This window comes from Coturnix japonica, chromosome Z (genome assembly GCF_001577835.2).
Source record: "Coturnix japonica isolate 7356 chromosome Z, Coturnix japonica 2.1, whole genome shotgun sequence".
Lineage (NCBI taxonomy): Eukaryota > Metazoa > Chordata > Aves > Galliformes > Phasianidae > Coturnix > Coturnix japonica.
This window is the reverse complement of record NC_029547.1, coordinates 54,337,194-54,360,937: the sequence shown is the minus strand read 5'-3', so window position 1 is coordinate 54,360,937 and position 23,744 is coordinate 54,337,194. Positions and strand designations below refer to the sequence as shown.

The following is a 23,744-nucleotide window of genomic DNA, read 5'->3' as shown; positions in this document are numbered from 1 at the left end:
AAGTATAAGCTTTCCTCAGATTGGAGTATACGTGCCAATGTAGAAATATTTTAGTTATGTGTATTTGAAGATGACTTTGCAACTATATGGGAGTATTTGCTATGCTATGATTTTCTATTAAAGATTACTGCCATTGCCTCAGCTGGGGTGTTTGTATGATTTCTCTCGTCCATCAGTACTTGGAGATACTTGTACAAGGGATCTGTTCCTTCTGTGAACTTCCCCTTGTAGGGTACACTGCTTTCTTTCCTGAAGTAGTTTCAAGAAGCCATGGGGGTTTAGTCAATCTTTGATAATCAGCTCAAGAATCATATAATTTCGTGAGGATTTATTTAAGTTTTTTGTGCTTTTTTTTTTTTTTTTTCTTTTCCTAGAATATTTGGCCTATTATTGTTTTAAGTCCACCTGTTTCCTGTAAAATTAAGCATATATATAAATGCTGACCCACTCGTTGTACGCACACAAAAGGATATTCAGTCTGTGGCTTGCTGGGTTTTGTGTGCTTATTTTATATATGAACTGCATCAGCCTTCTGTGTATGAAATTTAAGAACAAAAGTAAATCAGTTTGTTTTCTGCATCTCTATCTGTTGATGAATAACAACGGAGGCCTTACAGGATTCATATTTGTATATTTTGTTAATCTGGAACACTGTGAGTTACAAACATTAACTTTTTCAAACCACTGCTAGTTCTCAGTACCTTTTCCCTAGACCTTTTCTTTGAGGGATTTTTGTGGGTTTAAGAATCTGCTCAGATTTTTTTTGTTGTTGTTATTTTTACTGTTTCAAAGATATACTGGGAAATACCTTAATTCTTCCAAAACATAGCAGAGCTTCTGCAGTAATTGTTCTGTAATTCAGTTACAGAAGCAGGTTCTGATTTGTCTTAGCTCTACACAGTTTTAATGATGTCATACTGTTAGAGTCAGTGGTTGCATGGATTGTATGCTATTCAGTATATTTCTTTGTTATTTGTATTGTGTGTGGGAGGCAATGGACATCTTTTACTTCATGCATTGTTCCTAGCTTGAAAGTCTAGATCTGTCGGGGTTTTCTCTTTAGAGCAACAGTTCTCCACGAGCAAGAGGCTGGGAAGCATTCTAGCATGCAAGGTGAGAATGAAGCACAGAACACAAAGCTCGGCTCGGTTCCTTCGGACTCTAACCCAGAGCTGTACTGCTGCCTGGGAGGTGAAAGCACTAGGAGGCAGAGATTTTCTGTTTCAGTTAGTGATGATTGAGCAGAGCTGGCAGAAAGTAAAACAGACATGGAGAATGTCCAAGATTGGATGCAGGAGAGGATAAGATGCATGGAGGGAGGAATGTTAAGGAGCTAATGATGCATTTCATGGAGTTATCAGCAAAAAATATTGTTATCCTAGAGATTAATCTTTGTCAGAAAATATCTTTTAATTTTCGTAACAATATTGACATTGTTTCTGTGATAGCACTGCACTTAGTTTAAATAGAAAAAGGCCTTTCCTTGACCAGAAGGCACTAATGGGAAATGTGTTAAAATGAGTAACTTTTACTAATGAGAAACTTCTTGCTAAGAGCTGTATTGAGTTCCTAAATTGACATCTGAACTGACGCTTTACTAAGAAAATGCAAGCTGCTTTTCAGTGTATTTAGCTGTATGTCATTTGTTTTTAAGTTGCTTTGGCAAGAAGGAAATAGCAGTGAGTGTTCTTTTTAGAAAATAAGTACTAGGTAGGGTTGGAAATACTCCTTTGCCTTGTTTACTGCTGTGCTGTTGTCACATCTCTTGTAATAAAAGTATGCTGTTTATCCTTGAGACTCTAAAACTTGTAGAACCTCACCCATCTTAATGAAATTGTTTGAATTTCTGCCTTTTGAACGTAAGCCTGCCACATTTTTTTCAGCCTTGGTTAGTCTTTGTGTTAAGATGTACAGAGATTTTTTTCTCCCAAGTTCATAGTTGATATATCCTCTGCTGGAAGTGTTTTAGAGGCGTCTGGGGCAATGTGCAAGTCCTGCAATGGGACTCGTGTCTGTTGCAGTATGACTCTGATTTCTATTTAGTGTTTCTAAAGGGGTTTGCAACAGTAAAAGGATATAAGCGGATTTATTCTTCATCAGATTTACTTTCATTCTACCTCTGTAGAAAAATGCATTATGTGAAAGGGATTAAAAATCCTTGCTTAACCCTTACTTAACCTACAGTAGTACTGAGCATTCCAATTTCATTCATACTGGACAAAGAACACCTGCGTGGCTTCAGGTTAGTTTCTGCTCCTTCCAGTATTTTGCAGGTGCAGCCCTTGTAGCAAATGATCCGTGTTTGTAGAGCTTTCTCAGGCAGGAAGTTTTTTTGCAGTGCTGAGAACTGCAAAGACCCTGTCAAAAAACTGCTGACTATGCAGTGATAGACTTAGCAAGACAGAATTAAGGAGTGAATTTATAAAGATCCGAGTGAAACTGCTTAATCTTTGCAAATAGTATACATAAAGGAAGTAGTGCAGCTTTACCCAGTGTGCAGCTTTATGAATCTGACAGATGGAGGACAAGGTGTTATTTAGCAGCATCAGGATGAAAATGGTAGCGCTAAGAATGTGCTTCAAACTGAGGAACTGGCAAATCTGAAAGGAGACTTAAACAGTGGATTTGAGTGTCAAGTCTGCCATTGTTTATTACTAAAAATGGAAAGTTTGAGAGGGAATGGCTGGTATTAACAGAATGATAAGAAACAAGAGCACAGGTTATCTTGTTGGTTTTGGTTTCATCTGTGTCCCTGAGACTACTCAAGACTTCTGTGCCATTTGAAGCTTTCTTGTAGTTTTCCTAGTCTGAGGTAATCATACCGTTGTTCTCTTTTGATTTACAAAGGGAGCACAGCTCACGTGGTCTCGGGGTGATAACAAGAGTCTGTAATGCATTAAAAAAGAGTACTAAACCATTGACTGTGTATTGTTAAGAAGGGAGCTCTGACCACATCTCAGGAATACTCATTTCTTTTGGATTTTGTTGTAGCAGTAGGGTGTGTAGCTAAGATGAGCTCTGAGTGAAGTGGATACAGCATTTGATGATATGTTTCTAAGTAGAAATCATGAGATCCCCATCTGTTATCTGCATCCTCATTTCTACTAAGTTGTGAGAATTACTTCTGCACTGCTTCGGTGCTTTTTCCTGCTTTGCCCTCTTCCTGGTCTGCATTGTTTCCAAGTTAAAACTGCAGCATGCTGTAAGAGCAAGATGCTTGAATGGAACAACAAATCCGCATTTGCTTTTCTTGCATTTAAAAAGGAAATATGCAAATAAAAGTACTTGTTTGAACAATGAGACATACTTCCACACACAGTAGCAGCTGCCTCCTTCCAGATGGCAACTCCACCATCTGCTTCGCAGCCTGTCTCTGGGATGGACTCTGTAGCATGTCTGTGGGGCCAGGAGTCCTGTTACTGCACCACAAACTTCTGTAGGGATATGATGTGATCACATTCCTGCTCCCAGAAAGACGTGTTGGCTAGGTTTGGTGAGACAGGTATGGCCGAGTGTCTGCTGCCCTGCTTCTGTGCTGTGTGGAGAACCACTGGGCTCCACTTCTGCCAGCCAGAGATAGCAGTGCTGGCTCCTCTGCTGTGGCTGCACTGCCAGCAGCATTCTCTTGGATAGCTACGCGGGGCTTGTGTCTTCATAGAATCTGCTTGTGATCATGCAGTGTTTTCCTTGTCTGCTTGCAGTAACTAAGATTATGGTACACAGGGTTGAAGTTCTGAATATGCTGCTTCTGATTCAAAATAACAGATGGAAATGTTTTCTTCACAGCATCAGAGTAGTTTGTGAAATGTGGAAGTCTGTAATTGATACTCTCTTAGAATTAAAATAAAGGTCATGGTGTGGGTAATAAGTTTGTTACAGCAGCGCTTAAACAGCTGGTCATGGAAACAACAACTGAAATTATGATCCAAAGCTGGTAAGACATTCTGTAGTTGAATCATTCCATAACCTTCTCTGACAGTACTACCTATGTTTTTTCATACCTAACAACATCTAAAGTATTTCCAGATCACTGCTGTTTGATTCAGTGTTTAATAATGTTAAAACGCACACAAAATCACCCCCCATATTATTAGCATTTAAGTATCTAGAAAGCTAATGTTGAAAATAAAAGTGTTCCTAGGTAAGATCAGACAAGAAAACAAAATTAACTGGCAAGCAGTAATAGGGGTCTTGCATCTGGCAATGGTGGAGAGTATACATCTGAATAGTAGTGAGTTATTGTTCTGAGTGCACAAGCAGTAGGAGTCTCGGTAAGGGGGGTGACTTTCTGCTCAGGAACAGCTGCACAGTTATCCTGAAATCAGATCAAGTATGACAATATTGTTAGATATTCTTTACTAATGTTTACTATTAAACTATGTGAAGGCAGTGATGAAAATCTGCAGAGTACCTCTTCATTGAAATCAAGTGATAGCTGAGTAAAATAAAAGATGTGCTGTTAAAAACAGGACCTATCAGCACTCTTCCATGCTATCTTGCTTGAATAAAGTGTTTCTTTAGTGATGTAACTTCAGTCTCTGGAAAAATGCAGTTACCTCCCAACAAGCATTTTGCTTACTGTAATGGTATCGTAGAAGCTTGTACTTCAGTCTGTATCCTGTTTTCTGAAGATGTGTGCTATCTCCAGAGGCTTCCTGAGGATATCACTTGGGCTGTTTTCTGTTATCACTGCTGCATTTAACTGCTCTACTGGCACTTGTAGGTTACCTTCAGTTGGTAGTTAAGTGCAGGACAACAGCCATGAGGGTGTCCTCTTTGTTCAGAGATTCTGGCCTTAATGTATTAGCGATGTAGTATGGTAGTGACCATTAGTGTGAGAAATCTCAGTCCATCGCAAAAAGGTGAGCAATTTGTGAGTAATTATGCTTTTTTTTTTTTTTGTTCTAGTATATTTGTTGTTAGTTGTTTGTGTTCTTATTATTGGCACTCCAGATTATTAGCACCATCCATATTTTCAGAATGTGCCCTTACGTTTGGCATCAAAGGTAATGCATCTCTCAATAAAGGTAGGGTTATTTTTCTCAAGTGGGTTATAAGTAGGAACAAATAAAAGCTGAGTGAGCCCATTGTTAGTTTAAAATAGACTTCATGGAATGTTGGTTTCAAATAATTTCTTGATCAGGAAAGTTTCTTGGGTCTCCTGGGAGTTCATTCCTTTCAGAAAGCCAGTCTGTCCAGAAGAGCGAAGCCAGGTTGTGGCATGTGTGTAATTAACAGGGTTTAAGCCACGCTGTGCCCACTGACAAGCAGAGTATTTTGTCCTAGGTAGTCTGAAATAGACTGTCCGGATTTAGTTCAGTTCCACAGAGGGCTCTCAGACAGAGCAGTGCCATCCACTTGTGTGCAAGCTGTTTGTAAGCTGGTTCCTGCCAGCAAGGCCGCGCAGCTCTGGAATGCAGTGAGCAAAGCACCAGCTCTGCAGCCTGGCTGGCCTGCCTGAGCCTCAGCTGCTGCGAGGGCGTGCAGACAATGCGGCATTTTTTCTGGTTTAGCTTGTTTTCCTCAGGATGAGGAAGAGAAGCAATGGAGGCCTATACCAGCGAAAATATAGCCTGGCCAGAGCAAACAGTATCTGCATGGGTGCTGCTGCTCCCGCAGTACATAATGCTTATCTGCAGAGTGTGTCTTTTCGTCATTCTGATAAAAGCTGCCCTCAAGGAAAACTTCTGTTTTCGCTTCCATTTCGTAAAATAAATGTTTCTGGCTAGATTTCATCGACAGTCCAGCTGTTTGGATGTTTTTGTTTTTCTTTAAAGGTACTTCTCATATCTGTTCTGGAATTCGTTTTTTATAACTCCTACCTGCTCGTGTATGTCTGGCAGAATCATAAAGTGGCTGATCTGAAATACTGAATGATTTAATTACTTTGTAACAGTGGCACTATGAAAACTGTGGAGTTTACTTGGGTGTAGAAATCAAAGGCTGAGCATTGTTAGTTGGTGGATGCAGACCTAATCAATTACTATATTATGTAGCTCTAGGGCATACTGCAACCTTCTAAAGGGCCTAGATATATTTTCTTAATAAGGAGATGAGAACACAACTTTTTATTTTTAATTTTAATTCCATTTCTTGGTTTTTGTGTGTGTATTTGTAAACCCAATACTGGATCATTTAGGATGGAGAATTCTGTTAGGAGCTATATGAGTCAAAGAACTCACGTGCAGCTGGTGAAATCTTTGCTATTAACTGTCGTATATTTACCTTAAGACTGAAGTGCTCTTTTGTCATATTTTGTAAGTCTGTATTTGCTTTGCATCTGCACTTGCTTGTAATTGATAGGGCCTGAATTGTGATTTAGGAAAGACAGTTCTGGGATTGGACAGTGTTCTGGTGACTACTGTTGCTCCCATGTGATGCAGGCCTTGCTTCTGCATTACTGGTGTGCACGGGATGAGAATAGGTACTTTGCAACTCCAGCCTGAATTGAAGCCTAAGCTTCATTTTTATATTGAAATGCAGGAGTCTTCAAGTCAGATATCATCTCTGATTCTGTTTAAAACAGTCAAATCAGGGAGGAGGAAAAAGATGATATAAAGCCTCTGCCTCTTGAGTTCATTCAGAATGTGAGTTATTTGGCAAAACAGGTTATCTGATGTCATGGAAACACTTATGGGACATGAGTAAATTAAGAGAACACACACATTCGTATGTAATAAATATATATATATTTGAAACAAGATTGCAGTTACATCAGTTCTGAGATCTTTCTTCAGCTTTACAATCTGTTCTGTAAGAATAAACCAAAACCTTAAGTTCTAAGGACACATATTGTTATGCTTTTCTTTCAGGTGGTATCATGGAAAGCTTGACAGAACAATTGCAGAAGAGCGTCTTCGACAGGCTGGAAAACCTGGAAGTTACCTTATTCGAGAAAGTGATCGGAGACCAGGTTCATTTGTGCTTTCGTTCCTTAGTAAAACAAATGTCAATCACTTTAGGTGAGAACAAAATATTTTCTTTTAAATTACTGTAATCTGTTTATTTTTGTCTTATGCCAGCAGGCAAGCCCTGTATTGTAATAGAATATTTTTGACCTTTTATTTTATGGTATACTTTTAAACTTGTGCTTAGTTGTTCTAAAATATGCTACATAAAATCCTTTTGCAGGAAACCCAGCATCAAAAGAGAGATGCTTGTCTCCAGCTGTTGTGAATAAACTTAAAGTAACATGCAGATTTTGTTAGTCAGCAATGAAGATGGTTTTGGATGTGTTCTTCGGTAGCCATTTCAGCTCACAGGGCATAAGCATTAAAAACAAATCTGATTGTCTCCTTAAATTGTGGGAATAAAATAATAAGTGAAGAGATTATGTTTTTAGTAAGGGTTTGCTAGAAACAATTTTCAGCCTCTGTTAGAATTAATTGTTCCAAAAACAAATAGCCCTTTATCCAAACTCAAACTAGGATTATTTCAGTATTAGCAAGCTGTGTATGTTAGTGTGTTCCTTCATTCTTCAGTGTAAATGTGTTGTATGCTTAGAAAAGCTTGAATGTTAGTTAAGAAATCAAGTGTTGCAGTGTAGTGTTCATTGTCACCAAACAGGACAGCAGATAGGAAAAACGTAGGCCAAATAGCAAGTTTCTTTGGTAGCAGAAGGAACCTTTGACAGGAGTACAGTTAATACAAGCAACAAATGTAAACTAAATTCTTGAACTCATGAAAGGGGGATCCAAGATACCATCGTATAAGCCACTATGTGCATGACTTACATATGTGGGGAGTTTTTGAATGCCTCTACTGTGTGATGAAATGTAGTTCATAGATCCCAGTCTAGCACTGACATGAGCTCATAACTCTCTTAATGCAGACAGTGTATGGCACATACAGTATGTCACGTTTGTCATGTGAGCTAACAATTTTGGCTTCTCAGCTATACAGATAATGATACAGGAGCGGGGTCTTGCCTAACAATAGGAAAAAATTATACTATACTAATGGTGGTGTTCTGTTACTGTTCTAGAGTCCTGCACTATTCTTACTAGTTTACTATTGGAGCCAACCTCACCCTCTTAAATATTGGCACTGCAAGTTGAAAATGGTCTTCAATGGTTTCTGATCCCATAAAAAAAGTTCCATTAAGAACTTAAATAATCTTGCATTCCAACATCCCTAAAACACACAGAAAGATGACTATCTGAAGCAAATTAATTTGTTTGTTGATACAGTGCTTCAGAGATTGAATATATCCAGAATTTCATTTGTTTATTGAATGTGTTTTTCTTTTGTTATGAGAAAGAGAAGTACTGCACTCAGAAAGACTGTCAAACTTAAGAGAAGTACTGTACTCAAAAATACTGTCTTTAAATACTTCCAAGCAAATATGGGGATGAATTTCCTGCATCCCAAAGAGCAGAAGTGCTCTTTCCATCAGAGCCTGATGTTTGCCAATTGCAGCCTATTGAAATGGGTAAACCTTCATTGCCAAACAATCTTCCTCTGTTTCTTTTTCCTAAAAGTGTAGATTCCCTCCGTGAAAGTAAGATGTCAGCATCAGGTGAAAATGCTTTTGCACTGTATGGTTAATGGATAGCATATCAGTCTGTTAAAATAATTTTTTCTCAGGAGTGTCAGTGAGTTACTGAGTGATACCACATATTGTGGGAGGAAGTATTTATGTTTCAGTCTTTCCTGTTGGATTTTGTGAGATTACAGAAGCTTCCTATAGTGTTTGGTTCTGTGTTTTGAAGGCAAATTTAATTTATGCTTGAATTAGTAATGTGAGACACAACATTTTAGCTAGAACCTACTCTGTTTTGAAACTTAACAAGGAATCTGGCAGCAAATATGCCAGAAGATCTAAGCTAAATCATTAGTTATATTCTTATAGCATTGGAAGTGGAGGGAAATATGTTTAAAAACTGATCTAATTTCTGAAATTCATCTTTATGCTTCATGCTGTTGTGTGGGAGAAATCATTTAATTCAAATAACTGACTGAGTAGAAAGATTCGTAGTGTGTGAAAACAGTGACCAGTTAAAGAAAATAGAATAAAAATGTCCTAAAGCAATTGCAGGTAAGCAGTGCACTCATTTTGGATGAGGGATAAGTTTCGAAGTAATTTCTTAATTGTTAACATGGGTACTAAATAACTTCAAGAAAGTGGCTAATTTTTGAAGGTATTTCAGCTCCCAGCATTCTGTAATCAAATAGATTAATTTGTTGTTAAAATAATTTGGTACTTTTGTGTGTCCTGCATGATGCACACAGTAACGTCGCTGCGTATACAAAAGCACTAAGACAGTTTTTCAGGACACTATTATATACATTTATTTGCTGTTTAATTTCATTTAGTTTCAGTAAGTTGTATTTTTTATGGTTCCTTTGCAGTCTTAAGTATTTGTGTTTTTTTCTGATATTTATCAGTAATTTTTGAAAAAATACACATTAGTTATGTTTTGCATACCTGCTTGTAGAAATCTTGTAATACTGTGTTTTACTAAATGTAGTCACTCTGCTTTAAAACCTTTTCTTAAAAGAAAAAGTAGAAAAACCCATTTGTGGACAAGAAATTTCCTATGTCAAGCTTTCTTCTTGTAATTAACAGAATTATTGCCATGTGTGGAGACTATTACATTGGTGGACGTCGCTTTGCTTCACTCTCAGACCTAATTGGTTATTACAGTCATGTGTCCTGTTTATTGAAGGGGGAAAAGTTGTTATTTCCAGTAGCACCTCCAGAGGTAAGTAGTAAAAATTTTATAGTAATATTTTTAAGAGCCATTGATTTAAATGCTGTTAGCCAGTATTCATAGTTTTCTGTGAAAAGCTTCCCCAAATTCCACATATACATGACATATATGGTAAATATGAGGAGTATATAAATGCATTTTTACTGATGCAAAGTAACAATTAAAGAGGTGTCTTTACTGAAAAATTGTGGTGAGAAAACTTGTTATTATGTATCACTGGTATCTCTGAAAGCAGCAATGATGTCAGTAAGCAGGTAACAAGAAAGTCCGCAGTTCTTGGCTAGTAATGTACGTAATTTCTTGGCTTGTGGTATCCTGTGTATCTGACAGAGATTTCTAACTAATCATCTTTTAGATAACAAAGGATACTGAAAGTGTGGTTTCTTTCAGGTGCTCATTCTTATAGCAGTTATTTAAACCATGCAAACTGTACCCCTAAACAAAGATGTTTGTGATACTTAAACTTCTGTAAGTTTCACTACATGGAAGAAAGTCTAGAACTACACTTTACATAGAAATTACCCTATCAGTTACGTAATTTGAAGATGGCTGTTACCTGTCATGCTTCAAAGGCAAATGAAATGAGAGCTTTAGAAGCCAGCTATATTAATTATGTTTTGCTGTAGTGGTTTTGAGCTTGGAAAATTTAACATTGATAGGAGGGATATTAGTGACAGGTACAAGAGCTTTTCTTAAGACACTTGGAAGTGTTGGAGAGAAATACTAAATAAAGTTTTATCTTTGCTCTCATGTTGAACTGTAGCCTGTGGAGGACAGGAGGAGAGTTAGAGCAATTCTGCCTTACACCAAAGTGCCGGAAACAGATGAAATAAGGTATGTTTTAATAATAAGTTGTGAATTTCTTCAAGTATTTATAAATACTAATAATTTAAGACATATATTCATGTGCAAGATGAATATAATGCAAGGTTATTTTTTCCAGACACATCTTAGATTTAATAAATGGTTAGATTAAGGAATGATGGATATAGCAGTAACACTTTTTTTTTTTCTCTGTGTATTTGCTTTGCATTAATTGTAAGGAATTAGAGCAACGAACTAAAATTAGTAATGTTACGTTTCTGAAGTAAGATTTGCAAAGACTTTTTATAAGGAGTAGATTTGTGTGTGAAGGTGTTCTATTCAAAAGTATCTCGTGTGTTTGAGCTAAATGGCTTTTTTTTCCAGAACTGCCTGCAGAAGTAGCTGATAACAGATAAGCATTTTAGGCCAAACCAGTCCTGATTGCTGGAAACATAATGCAAATATTGATTACTTATAAATTTAAGAATAGCATATTTAGTGCCTTTGTTTGGAAATAAGATAAGGCAGCAGTGTTAAAAACAACAAGAACAAAAAACTTGTTCTTTAATGCTGTAGCCTGTATTTTATAGGTGACTGTTGGTTGCAAAGGTCTGACTGATTGTCTGTAGTATGGCGGAAGAATTATTCTTGCTTCCCATCTAATTTCCCTCATAACTTCAGAAATTCTGTACTGAGTGAATGATATTTAAATGTATAATATCTGGTAATCTTAACATTTTACTTATTTGTTGCACTGTTTGGGAATATTGGCCTAAGATAAAGTTGGACTTATTATTAAAGTTGCAAAGATGATCTTTGCAGATACCTTGAAAGCAGACTATTCTCTTTCCTAAAAATACAGAAAAAAAGTGTATCCTTTTTTCTTGATATCCTCATTGGGATCAAAAGGTATCCCAAAGCTTGCAGTGCATTCCAGTCTGACCTCCTTAAAGAATATTATGAGAATTTTTATCATTGAGATGATTATTTCCTAAGAGGTGGAGGAAAAGTCGGTAGGAATTGTGTGTATTTGAAGTAAGACTTCGTACAACCTGTACAAATAAAAATATCAGTTGAGTCCAGGAAGTGCCTTACTGCATGTAGCAACCTACAGGAAAAAAGCATTTCGTTCCTTTCCTCCATAGTTCAGGTCTTAGAGAATCATACTTTTTCCCCCTCTTGTAACATACGAATGAAATGCAGAGTTCTGTGCTAGGCTTTTGAGATGTGCTTGGTTGAAACAGTTCTGTTCCTGGTATAGCTGCAATCAGATTCCTCAGTTTATTCTAGATCAAATTGACTTGAATACACTTGAAGATAGCATTTGACTGAATCATAATTTAAAATTTCATAAATACTGACCACAACATTATTCTTAGTATTTTAGGGTTAATTTCTGCCTGTCCTTCGCACATTAACTTACAGAGTAGTTCTTTGCAATAGGGCTGATATGATCAACGTACTGGAAATCACTTGTTCTTAAAATTTGGATCCATTACAATCTGAATTCATTCCCTATTTCATTAAGGCTTTTTTTGTTTTTTCGTTTGCTTTGTGCTGTTCAAAGGCTTTTCTGTTAGCTTATCTCAAATGAGTTACATTTTCTTTGAAATTTGCTATGTAATTTTGGGCTGGATTTATAGTTAATGAATGAGCTTATTGATATTTCCTGTATCCCTGATTTGTCATCTAACTTGACTAAGAAGTCCTGTTGTGCTGCGCTGAAATGTTCTCATATGACCTGAGTTTGTGATAACACTCAACTTAGCCTAACTTTCAGTAATGAGTCTTCTTGGGCATCTCAATGCTATTTATTTATGCTTTCTTGTAGCTAATTGCATGGATGTTCTCATAGCTATTCTGTACTCTGTAGCACTTGTTTTTGTATATGCGAACATAAATAATTGTTACGCCACAGACTTTTATTATAAGTTTTATTAAACAATATTAAAGAGTAAGAAACGTTATTTTCATATAGACTAATAATGGAGTATTTCATTGTTTTCATGTTTTTTATTTGATAAAAGAGAAATGTTCCTATATTCTAATTCAGTTGTGGTGTTAGTTCTGTTCTGTGCATGCTTAAAGCTTAACTCACTTCCAAGTTAATGGAATTGAAGTATGCATTGGATTTTGAATGTAAATCAAAATATAAATATTCATATATGATAACTGTGAGAAAAACATGTGTGCATGCTTGGGATATCAATTGATATATTTTCACATGCAGTTTATCTCAAGTGTTTTGCTGAAAGAATACTCAATAATTCTTTGTCTTCATTTAAGTTTTTATTATGAGTCTGTTTCTAACATTATTCTTACTGTAACTCTTCAGTTTCCTTAAAGGAGACATGTTTATTGTCCATAATGAATTAGAAGATGGCTGGATGTGGGTTACAAACCTTCGGACAGATGAGCAAGGTCTTATTGTGGAAGATCTGGTAGAGGAAGTGGTAAGTAATTTTATACTCAAGTTCCTTAAAAATTAGATATGTACACATACACGTGGTAAATAAAAATTGGTAAAACGCTGGAATGCATCTAAACCAGTGGCACTGCTTCATTTCTAGTTATGTGCTTTTCTAAGCCTAGTAATTGAATCTAACAGTTTTAAAATAGTGTAACAGACCTGTAAGCATAATAAAGTATTAAAAAAGCTCTTATTCACATATTGTCCAAAGAAATACAAATGAGTGGTACTGCAGATTTACTGAGCAGTTTCCTAAACTTAGCAGTCTTGATAAACAATCTGGTGGTTATTTAGTTGCATTTGGGCTTTGTTTGCTATTCACAATCTGAACAGAATGCAATTTTGCATTGTAGCAGTTGGGTAGTTTTTAAGGCTGATACACAGAAAGTGTACCAGTGAATTAACTGTAGCTAGACAGGTAGAACTCAAGAAGTTAACAATGTGACCTGCAGATAATTGAGTTACTGCAAGGGAAAAGAGGGTGTAAAGGATGTTTTAAATACTAAATAAATAAGAGCTTTTTTTTAATTATTTTTTTTTTTTTTTAACTGCAGCATTACTTTGGAATCCTGATAATGTTTCCTTGTGAAGTCTCTGTATTTTTGCTAATAGCATATTTACTTGCAGCTGCTTTTCAGAGATCCATGTTACAGTGTGGCAGCAGTGCTAGAATATCCAACTGCAGTCTTCTATGTCCTTGATTAAATTAACCTTAGGAAAGCTGAGTTGTAACATTTGTCTGCATTGAAGGACTTGAAAGATGACAGAAAGGATTGTCTTAAAGAACATATTTTGGCTGAATTTCCACTTAGAGAATGAAGAGGAAAATTCATTTTCCTAGAACTTCAGTAAGCCCTTTTGGTTCAGAAGTATCATCGTTTTTGTTTGTTTGTTTTTTAACAGAAGGTCTTACCCTATGAAGTTTAATTTCTGAACTAACCTTTACTATTGTCATGCACTTAATATGTCAATTTTCTCATTAGGGAAGAGAAGAAGATCCACATGAAGGCAAAATGTAAGGATTTTTTGTTTGTTTTTAATTAAAATATAAAATATAAACTTCAGCTATGAGGTTTCCTGGCTTTTGGAAGGGTGAACAGAAGATGCTTATTTTTTGCCTTAGAATTTTTTTCTGTTTCAGCTGCTGAAGATGCATAGAAAATAGACATTATTAAAGTCTTGTAATAGTGATATCTATTGTTAATAGGTTAAAATCTTCAGTAAATCTTGTATGATAATGTTCAGCCAAAATATGCACAGTGGAGTGAAGGCAGTGTTTGTCTTAGAGATATCCTTATTCACAGCTACTCAACTGCAGATGCTGGAGACAGAGCAAAGTACCAGTAGAATGATGGTGTAATAATTGCATCTGCATTATCTCTGTCTAATAACTCTTAAAAGTGAAAAACGAAGGCTGTGTGGTAATTGTGCCCTTTCCTTCAGTATTAGAAAACGTTTGTTTGTTGGTTTGTTTTTTTTTTGTGGAGTGGATACGTTTCAGGCTTATCTCTGTAGTGTTTCAGCAAACTGCTGATAGTTACATTGTTTTCAGTACTACAAACCAAAGCGAGTTTCAGAAAATCTCTAGGCTTGGCTTGGCTGTGTTGTCTGTTCTGTTTCTGTTTGCTTCTGGTAACTGCAACTGCTGCTTCCTATCTCTCTTGCCCTCTTCGCGGTCTCCAAGAGACTTATCTTAATTGGCAAAAAAACATTACTGATATTTAGTTTGCTTACTCTTTCCTAACGTTCTGCTAGTCAGTTTGGCACTAGGGAGCTTTCAAAAATACAGGAACATCTATTAATTTGTTAAGAAATCTGTAATAAGTGCTTGGAGGTTGACTCTGTCTACAGATGTTTGCAGTACTCAGAGGAGCTCTGGGGATACAGCATTCCTTCAAATATTCCAGTAGCAAGAAAAATTCCTCTAAGTCTTGTACAGAAAAAAAAGATTTAGAAATAGAGCTCATTTTTAATGCATGAGAGTCTTCTGCTCCGTACCCTGCTCAATGTGAATGTAATGAACTGTAGGCCTTATTTTTAGATTTCCTTTAAAGGACAGAATGAGATCTTAAGTTATAGCACGTGATGCGCTGAACCTAAACTGTAATGTCAGTTCTTTGATTGCTGGTATCAGGCTGAGGCTAGACAGAGGCTACTGAAATTTCTTAGGATGTTGGTCTTACACAGGGCTCTGCAGAACGTAAACGATTCTGCATTAAAGCAGTTTTTATTCAGAAAAACCTAGTTTTTATTTCCACAGCTTCAGACAAAATTAGTTCAATTTATTATTATTATTATTATTATTGTTATTATTGTTGTTATTATTATTATTATTATTGTTATTATTATTATTATTGTTATTATTGTTATTATTATTTTTCTTTACTGGGTTTATCCTCCTTTATTTGTCCTGGATTCCATGATTTGGGGAAATTCATGTATGGTGTTGACACTGCATAGTGCCTATTAAGTTTGCTACCCTTCCCACACTGTTTTTCTTTGTTTTCAAATCTTTAAATGCAGTCAGATTTGAACATCGACTCCCACGTGTTGGACATTTTTTCTTGAAAATAACTTAGGTGCCTGTTAATCTTACCTTTTTCGTGCTGTTGGTGTAATGGTAGCATTGAGTAGCATAATCTTCTCATCTGTTATGCATTAGGTCTTTTAAAATAGAGATCAATTCATAGGTGCCAGAGCCTTGGATGTCACCACAATGAAAAAGAGATCTTGCTTTCTAATTTTTCTCTTCATCTTTGTTAAGATGGTTCCATGGGAAGATCTCCAAACAAGAGGCGTACAATTTGCTGATGACAGGTACTTGTATTTCTGATACAGTGGTAGTTAAGTAGTGCAAAGCCATTGTCTGTATTGTGTGACAAAACCTGTGGGTTTTTGTGTGTGAATATATGATTGTCCTTGATCAGATGCTGCAATTGTTACTAAAGTAGAATACTACACTAGAAGAAAATGCTTCAGACTATGAGTGTTAAACATATTTAAATTCTTAATTACAGCTTATTTAATAATCTCAGTTGAAGTAATGAAATACTTTTTGATTAATAAATAAACTTTAAAAAAAAATCAGGTTTTCTCAGGAGAAAGTATTGTTTTAGAAAAACAGTAAAGGTTTTTCAAACCTTTTCAAAGAGGAAATTCTTACTGAAATGAAAACATCAGTATTTCTGACCTTTACTGTAAAGTAGTATACTTAATACGTAAGAAAAATGAATTTTTGAGAACAAATTATCAAACTTTCTAATGGTGTTATGTAGGTAGGTTGCAATCTACAGCTAAACTACTTTGTATTAACTTTGTTATGGTAGTTCTACTGCATCTGATTTGGGATCACTCTTGGAACTTGGCTCATTAACTTTGTATCTCTTTTAAGTAGAGAGTTGTTGCTGGTTTATGCAGAAGTTGATGAGTGCTTGTAAGTAATGCTACCAAAAACAAAAGCAGTAAATAACACTATGAAATCTTTTCAGTTGGTCAGGTGTGCAGTTTTCTTGTGAGACCTTCAGATAATACACCTGGTGATTACTCACTTTATTTTCGGACCAGTGAAAATATTCAGCGGTTTAAAATATGTCCAACAGCAAACAATCAGTTTATGATGGGAGGCAGGTATTATAATAGGTAAGTTACTGTGGTAACAAGAATTGTGTTTATGTTATGTTCATGAAAGGTTTCTGTATCTTATTCCTGATAGATGTCAACTGGTATAAGACTGTTTTTCTTAACAGAGTGCAAAAAATTTTGCTTAGGTAGCTTAATAGTTAAAAACAAGAAAGTTATTGAGGACTCTGCATAACTTTTGTGGGTTTTATTTATTCATTTAATTTGAAGTGCTCTTGTGCAAAGAGTTTCTTCAGTCTATAAACTGTAGATCATGTGGGTCACGTGTGGAAGTGTGATAAAGAGAATGCTGTGTTGCCTTGGGAGCTACTGTTTGTAATGTGAGTTCTTCTCCATTTGAAAGAGGAATATGAAGGTGTTAGTTTTATCTGAGATGTTCCACAGGAATTTCAAAGTGTGAATAAGAGAAGTGGTTATTTATAGGGAAAGGGAAAAATGTTTTCTTCGTTGGAAAAAAAGTTACTAAATAGCATTGTAATATGTGAGGAATACTTTGGTAGGAATTGCAGATGGCACCATTTAGAATGAGGAAACTTGGAGTGCATTTATTTTGCCAATGGTATAACAATACAATAATCTTTAAAAAAATAAATTAAAAGAAACAATGATATATATTTCTAATTTTCTTTGAAGCTGTCAGTCCATCACTGATAATCATACTGTTTGGAAAGGTGGTAATGTGCACGCACTGTTTGAATATGGGAAAAACATTGGCACGTTAAGCAACAAAATAAAATGTTCTGCAGAGTTCAGCATAGTATTGGTATTCATAGCACATTAACATGATATATTGTATTAGTAAATTCTTGTTGCTACAAACGAGATTTTTGATATTTAACACCAAGGGTTTTTTTTCTGTGATTTGAATGGAAAAGCAAATTCTTTCACAGGAAAAGCTAACAAGTTTAATATTAAAATCCTGTTTTTCTTACTGAAACAGCATTGCTGACATCATTGAGCACTATAGAAAAGAACAAATTGTTGAAGGATATTACCTTAAAGATCCTGTTCCAATGCAGGTAAGATTTCATTTCTCAGCATTTGCTGAAGATCTGATCATCATCAAATCTATTTATAATATAAGAATGTATGTTTCTTTAGTTCATGTCTGTTCACTTACCCAAAGTTGTCCTGTAGTCAGCAGAAAATAAGATAACCTGTGTTTGTGCCCTGAAGAATTCAACCTCTGACCTGTGCCTCCAGCTTTGGTCCATGGCTGCTGTTTAGTGATGTGTCGAGGGAAACCACAGTACACTCCAATCTATAGTGTCTGGTATTTTTCTCCTCCTAGAGGAAACATATTACAATTGCAGGGCTTATTCAGGAGCATTCTTGCCCTTTCACAGAAGGTCATTCTATCCCGTAATTTTCTGTCAGTTGGCTCACTAAGTTAGACATATTAAAATCATTAATTTCTCCTCATACCATTCCTTCTTATCATTACTCTGCTGTGACTTGATCCAGTGCAAGCTCATCTGTCCTGAATATGATGGACGAGAACAGCCATATTATTAGTCTAAATGGTGTCATGATATAGTATAAAATATTTATTTTTTTTAAATAATTAACAGAAATATCCTTGATGTTCTGTGATGCTGTAAATGGGTGATGAGACTCTGACATAGCTGCTCAGAGAAGCTCTGAGTGATCCATCCCTGGAGGTATTCAAGACCAGGTTGGATGGGGCCCTAGGCATCCATATCTGGCAGGGGGTTGGAATTGGGTGGGCTTTAAAGTCCCTTCCATCCTAAGCCATTGTATGTTGACTCTGTGATAACATCTGTGTCATCTTTTGTGGTAGGCTGGCTCTAGTGAGCAGGCAAGCACCTGCAGAGCTGACTTTTTATTCCTTTATCCCATGGAATGGGAGAGGATTAGGAAGAGGATCAGGAAGAGAAGGGAAAACTCCTAGATTGAGACAAATTTTTAGCAAAGAATATAGCAGAAAAAATACACAGTTCCTGTGATGCAAAGGCAGTCACTCACCACTGCCTACAAGCAGACTGTTGCCCAACTGGTATCTGAACAACAGTTGCTGCAGAACTCAATCAGCAGCCATAATTTTAATGTCATTTAGGTGTTACATTGCATTCAGTGCCCCCTCAGTTAGTTCAGGCCTGCTGTTTTAGCCATATCCATGTCCAGCTTCTTTTCCATTCCCAGGCTCCTCACTGTGAGGTGAGTGACAGAGACTCCCTTGATTCTGTGCAAGCACTGCTTAGCAGTAAACAAAACACTTGTGTGTTATCAACCCTATTTTGGCAAAATAGTCTTCTGTCTTCTATTGATAAGTATCAGCAGATACAACTTCCATGTTGCATCTTTCCAATCTTTCCTTTATTGTTGATTGTCCTGTGCCACTGATGCTCCCCAATTGTTTGCTGGTGTTAACTTGAGCTCAGTAACGTGGTTGGGACAAATAGTAAATGGCGTATCTGGAGACTCATCGTTGAAGGCTTTGCTAGTAAACTTTCTTCAATTTTTTTTTCCTTTTATTTTTTTTTTTACTATATTTTCCCATGAGATTACTTCATTTGCTTTTAAATTATTCATGTTTGTTACTTGAAAAAAAGTTCAGAAGTCTACTACTTGACTTTACAAATCTTAAAGCTTTGTGTGATTTACCCTTTTTTGGTTTCATGTTTCTTCTTCCTTCTGTTGTTTTTCTGTTACAGTTTTACCCAATTATAACATACAAATTTTAACAACATTTATGAGAAAGTATGCAATTTTGTGAGCGTGTCAATTTTAATTGTGATATGCACCATTCTTGTAGCTTCAGAGAAAGTTATTACTCTGTCTTAAAACCTTTGGTAGAAATAGGTGTAAATTTCGAGACTTTCACAAGTTTTACAAAAGTTGCTGTGAGAGATGCTGCTTTCTATTTAATTAGGAAAGCACAGGTGGTACCTCATCAAATTTGGTTTGTATTCTTTAATAATTCTGATCCGATCATTCCATAGAAAATAGTTAATGCATTTCTAGTGAGTATCTAGTATTAAAATTTCATGCATTTTAATACAGCAATGTAATACATAATACTAAAGAGTTTGTTAGTAAGATGATCTCGGTTGCAGCCTTCAAAGTATGTGATTTTTTTTTTTTAAATAGCAGTTTCTGAACTTAAAATACGTTGTTTTCTTCCTTCTTTCCTAGCACCAAGAGCAAGTGTTCAATGATACATTGGATGGAAAAGAAATTTACAATACAATTCGTCGCAAAACTAAGGATGCTTTCTATAAAAACATTGTCAAAAAAGGCTATCTTCTGAAGAAAAGTGAGTTCTGCTTATGGCTTTTTTTCTGTGGAACAAACATGGATGCATGTTTGGTAACTTATTACATAAAACTAGTACTAGAAAGGACAAAGTAGAAGCGAAAAGATAGAGAAAATGTGTGAAGAGTGTGAAAAAGTCTGATAAAAAGTATGGTAACCAAAACTGTGTGTTTTACTTGAAGCTCATATTTTTTCAGACAGAATAGATTGAAGCAAGCTAGGAGGATATAAATCTGATCATTGCAGATCAGAGCTATTTTGTTATTCCAGGCTACGCTGCATATTTTAAATCTTAAAAGTACTGTTTTATCTATAAGATACATAGGGACTTTTTCAGGGTTATATCACTGGTACCATCAGCCATAATTAATTTTAGCTAGAAGAGAAAATGAGATACTTGAAAATGCAAACAGGAGTGCTGTGTAGATGTAGAGAGGTGCCCATAGCCACATATGGAACAAATATAATCTATCTGCCATCTAGTGGACAATGTAATAACTGGATGGTAGAGTCGTGTTTTCAAAACCACACTGCTAGTGTGGTGAGTTCATCATATTCAAACTATAAAGATAAATCTGCATTTATTTTATTTTATTTTTCTAAAACATATTGTGTCATATATGAATTAGTTCCAGGAAGATCTAATCCATTGGAGGTCAGAGATTAATTTCTCTGAATGAAAAATGAAAGTTGACAATTTGGTGGATAAAAGCGTGTGATTCTAATTCAGATCTGCATATAATGTGTTCCCATCTCTGCTGTTCAGTCATATTTTTTATGGTGCTTTGATGTTCCTACTGCAAATTGCTCAGAGTTCAGGAGTAGCGTTCTCTTGTCTAGAGCCTGTTTCCTAATTAAAAGTTATTGGAATAAAATGGGATCGGTGAATCAGGACATAAACTGTTAACTGTACAGATACCAAGTCAACCTATTCATGTGTACACAGTGTCCTAGCAGCTTGTATGCACTCGCATATGCAGTCTTGATGAAATTAAGATGTTTAAAGAACTAATTGCAACCATATGTAAAACTGTGGTGATAGTCTGGATTTAGCTATATGTTGCACAAAATTGAGTATATATGCTTATATATATATGTGTATATATATACTGATATGTGTGTGATTGTCACATCCTGCCCCTAAAGGGAGGGAACTGATGACCAGATTCATGAATGCCCCCGGTTAGGTTATGGTAAAATGATGCATAGGAGGTCCACATTCAATCATCCATTTTCATGATAACCTACATGCTACAATTATCCTCAAAATACTGGCACTCTAATACTTAGAATCTACGTTAAACCATCCAGATAAACTATATGATATTAAAGAACCAGAATAACATTAGTACTTAACAATTTTGACTTATCTCATGAAGTTGTTACAGATTTTAGGAAACTTAATTTTATGAGAGAAAAATAATGAAAAGGTGAAACTGAGGAAAACAGACAAGGGGTGAGAGTCAGAAAAATTGACAGGAAAAGGATTGGTCACCAGACTGTTCAAAAGGTCTCTTTCAAAGAGTTCCAGTGTCAGCCTGCAGTGCTGAAGAAGGGGTGAGGGGAGGGTGTGCACTTGGCCAGAGGTTATAGTCTTGAATCAGCAAACAGTAATGATGACCATTGACAATATGAAGATGATGACTCACGGGGGTCCCTTTCAGGTGTCTTTTTAAATCAAATACACCCAGCAGGTCAGAAAGTGTTTTTTGTTGGTCTTCTACAGTGACTAGCTATGCCATTATAATAGTGATTAGCTAAATATCCTTCTGTTTGATGCTTGACAGAAACAGCTCTGCTTTGTTATCTGAATTTACAAAATTGATGTTTTATTTAAAACAATTACAACTTCTGGCTTTACTTTCCTACAGGTAAAGGAAAAAGATGGAAAAACTTATACTTTATATTAGAGGGAAATGATGCCCAGCTTATTTATTTTGAAAGTGAAAAACGAGCCACAAAACCCAAAGGACTAATAGACCTTAGCGTGTGTTCTGTGTATGGAGTACATGACAGCTTGTTTGGCAGGTAGGATGCTGGCCCATAATTCTTGTATGTGCAGCAGGAGACTTGACTGTTAGTTTCAGACATGCACAGTGCAAATGCAACTTGTTGCCAGTGAGCTGGCTTGTATTGATTGCAGTTATTCATTCATATTCATACTAGTAACTGTTCCTAAACTAATTGAAATTAACGATTTTGGTATTTCAAGTTAAAGGTTTTTTTTGTGAAATAAGGTGTAATCATTCAAGCTTTTTGTGTTATTGTATCTGAATATTAAGCATAATAATTGTTTCATGTTTTGTGATAGATACGTGAGAAATGATGAAATAATGCTGAGGGTTTTGACCAGATAGAATCAAGAATTGAGAAGATTAAGGGTTTTGTCAATGCTGAGACATCATTGTACCTTTGATAGATATTTGAAAGCTAACTTGGATAGGCAGAGTTTATAAAGAGTTTTCTATTTAAGATGAGTATCCCAAATATTTGGCATTTTTATTCCAACCTTTTTTTTTTTACTCAAAAATTCTAAAAATCCATGGTACCATCCATAATAAATAAACACTTGAAATTTTCTGTATGTAAGCTGGCAATTATGAAGGAAGCTTTGGTGCATATTTGTACAATGTAAAGAAGGAACAGTTTGTTTGATGACTACCTCCTAAGAAGCGCTCTGCTGTGAAACTGGGCAGTAACTGGTTCTGAATGTGGGGAGAAGGAAATGCATGGTTTCATCAACTGAAGGAAACTTTAGCTGATAGTGAGGAACTGTAGCTGAGGTAAAGTTCCTCCGATATTTTAAGTAGCTGCTATTGGAAGAAGGAAAAAAATAAGAAAAATAATCCCAAACTCTGTTTTTGCCCTTTTCTCAGAAGTACGATGAAGTTTGTAGTTTTGCTTGTTTCTTTGAGGGTAGTGATATAAAGAGCTCTAGCTCCGGTTACTTCCTGCTCTCCCCCATGCTGTGACATGGACACATTCACCAGCCAGTGAAACAGATGGAGAACAGAAGGTTGAAATTCCACTGGAAAAAGAAATGAGATTTTGTATAATGCAATGATTGGGACAGCTAGGTTTCCTTCAACATAAACTGGAAGGCTGTGAACAAAGTGTCATTTAAAATAGCTTGTAATTTAACACTTGGTAGTGTTTTTGACAAATGGATGGTGGCATACAAAATGGCCGAGACACCATAATTCCATGTACAGATTTAGAGGTGTGTAGCAAATGGTTGCTGTGTGACCCAATAAACATTTTATTGGCCATGAGTCCTGTGGGGCACATTCATGTAGGGGATTTCTTATGGTAGTATTTCCTGAAAGAACAAATCCTTCATGTGTCTTTAATTGCTTGGGAACTAATGCTGAGCCTTTGCTTGTTTTTAAAAGTTTGTGGGAATAGATTGTAGTGGCAAGTCTTTCATGTTTCAAGGTGATTACTTATGCTTTGACTGTAAGCCAGTATGCTTTCTTATACAATATAAATCAGGCATGGGGCATCCACCACCTCTATAGGAAGCCCGTGCCTGTGTCTGACCACTCTCACAGTGTAAAGAAATTTTTCCTGATGTACAGTCTGAGATTAATAAGTGAAGGTGTCTGTAAACGTTACAAAGATGAATAAAACTTTTTTTTTTTGTTCTGTTTATCTTTAAGGCCAAACTGTTTTCAGATAGTAGTTCAGCACTTTAGTGAAGAGCATTACATCTTTTACTTTGCAGGCGAAACTCCAGAACAAGCACAGGTGAGAGCTTTTGTTGGTAAATATAATTTTTAAAGTGATTTATTGCTATTTGTTGGCTTTGCAGTGTACAGTAATACTATCCTTCAGTAGCAAGC

The 23,744-nt window shown here is 36.0% G+C and overlaps 1 protein-coding gene across 1 annotated transcript in view; it reads left to right on the top strand.

The window, feature by feature from the left end:
- RASA1 (RAS p21 protein activator 1) overlaps nucleotides 1–23,744 on the top strand; it is a 49,951-nt gene that overhangs the window by 7,592 nt on the left and 18,615 nt on the right. Inside the window, exons 2-12 of the mRNA XM_015849743.2 lie at nucleotides 6,813–6,962; nucleotides 9,569–9,704; nucleotides 10,477–10,547; nucleotides 12,853–12,970; nucleotides 13,971–14,002; nucleotides 15,752–15,804; nucleotides 16,476–16,626; nucleotides 17,567–17,645; nucleotides 19,783–19,903; nucleotides 21,774–21,930; nucleotides 23,562–23,649. Of these exons, the coding sequence (XP_015705229.2) occupies nucleotides 6,813–6,962; nucleotides 9,569–9,704; nucleotides 10,477–10,547; nucleotides 12,853–12,970; nucleotides 13,971–14,002; nucleotides 15,752–15,804; nucleotides 16,476–16,626; nucleotides 17,567–17,645; nucleotides 19,783–19,903; nucleotides 21,774–21,930; nucleotides 23,562–23,649 (1,156 nt within the window). The remainder of the gene's footprint in view (nucleotides 1–6,812; nucleotides 6,963–9,568; nucleotides 9,705–10,476; nucleotides 10,548–12,852; nucleotides 12,971–13,970; nucleotides 14,003–15,751; nucleotides 15,805–16,475; nucleotides 16,627–17,566; nucleotides 17,646–19,782; nucleotides 19,904–21,773; nucleotides 21,931–23,561; nucleotides 23,650–23,744) is intronic.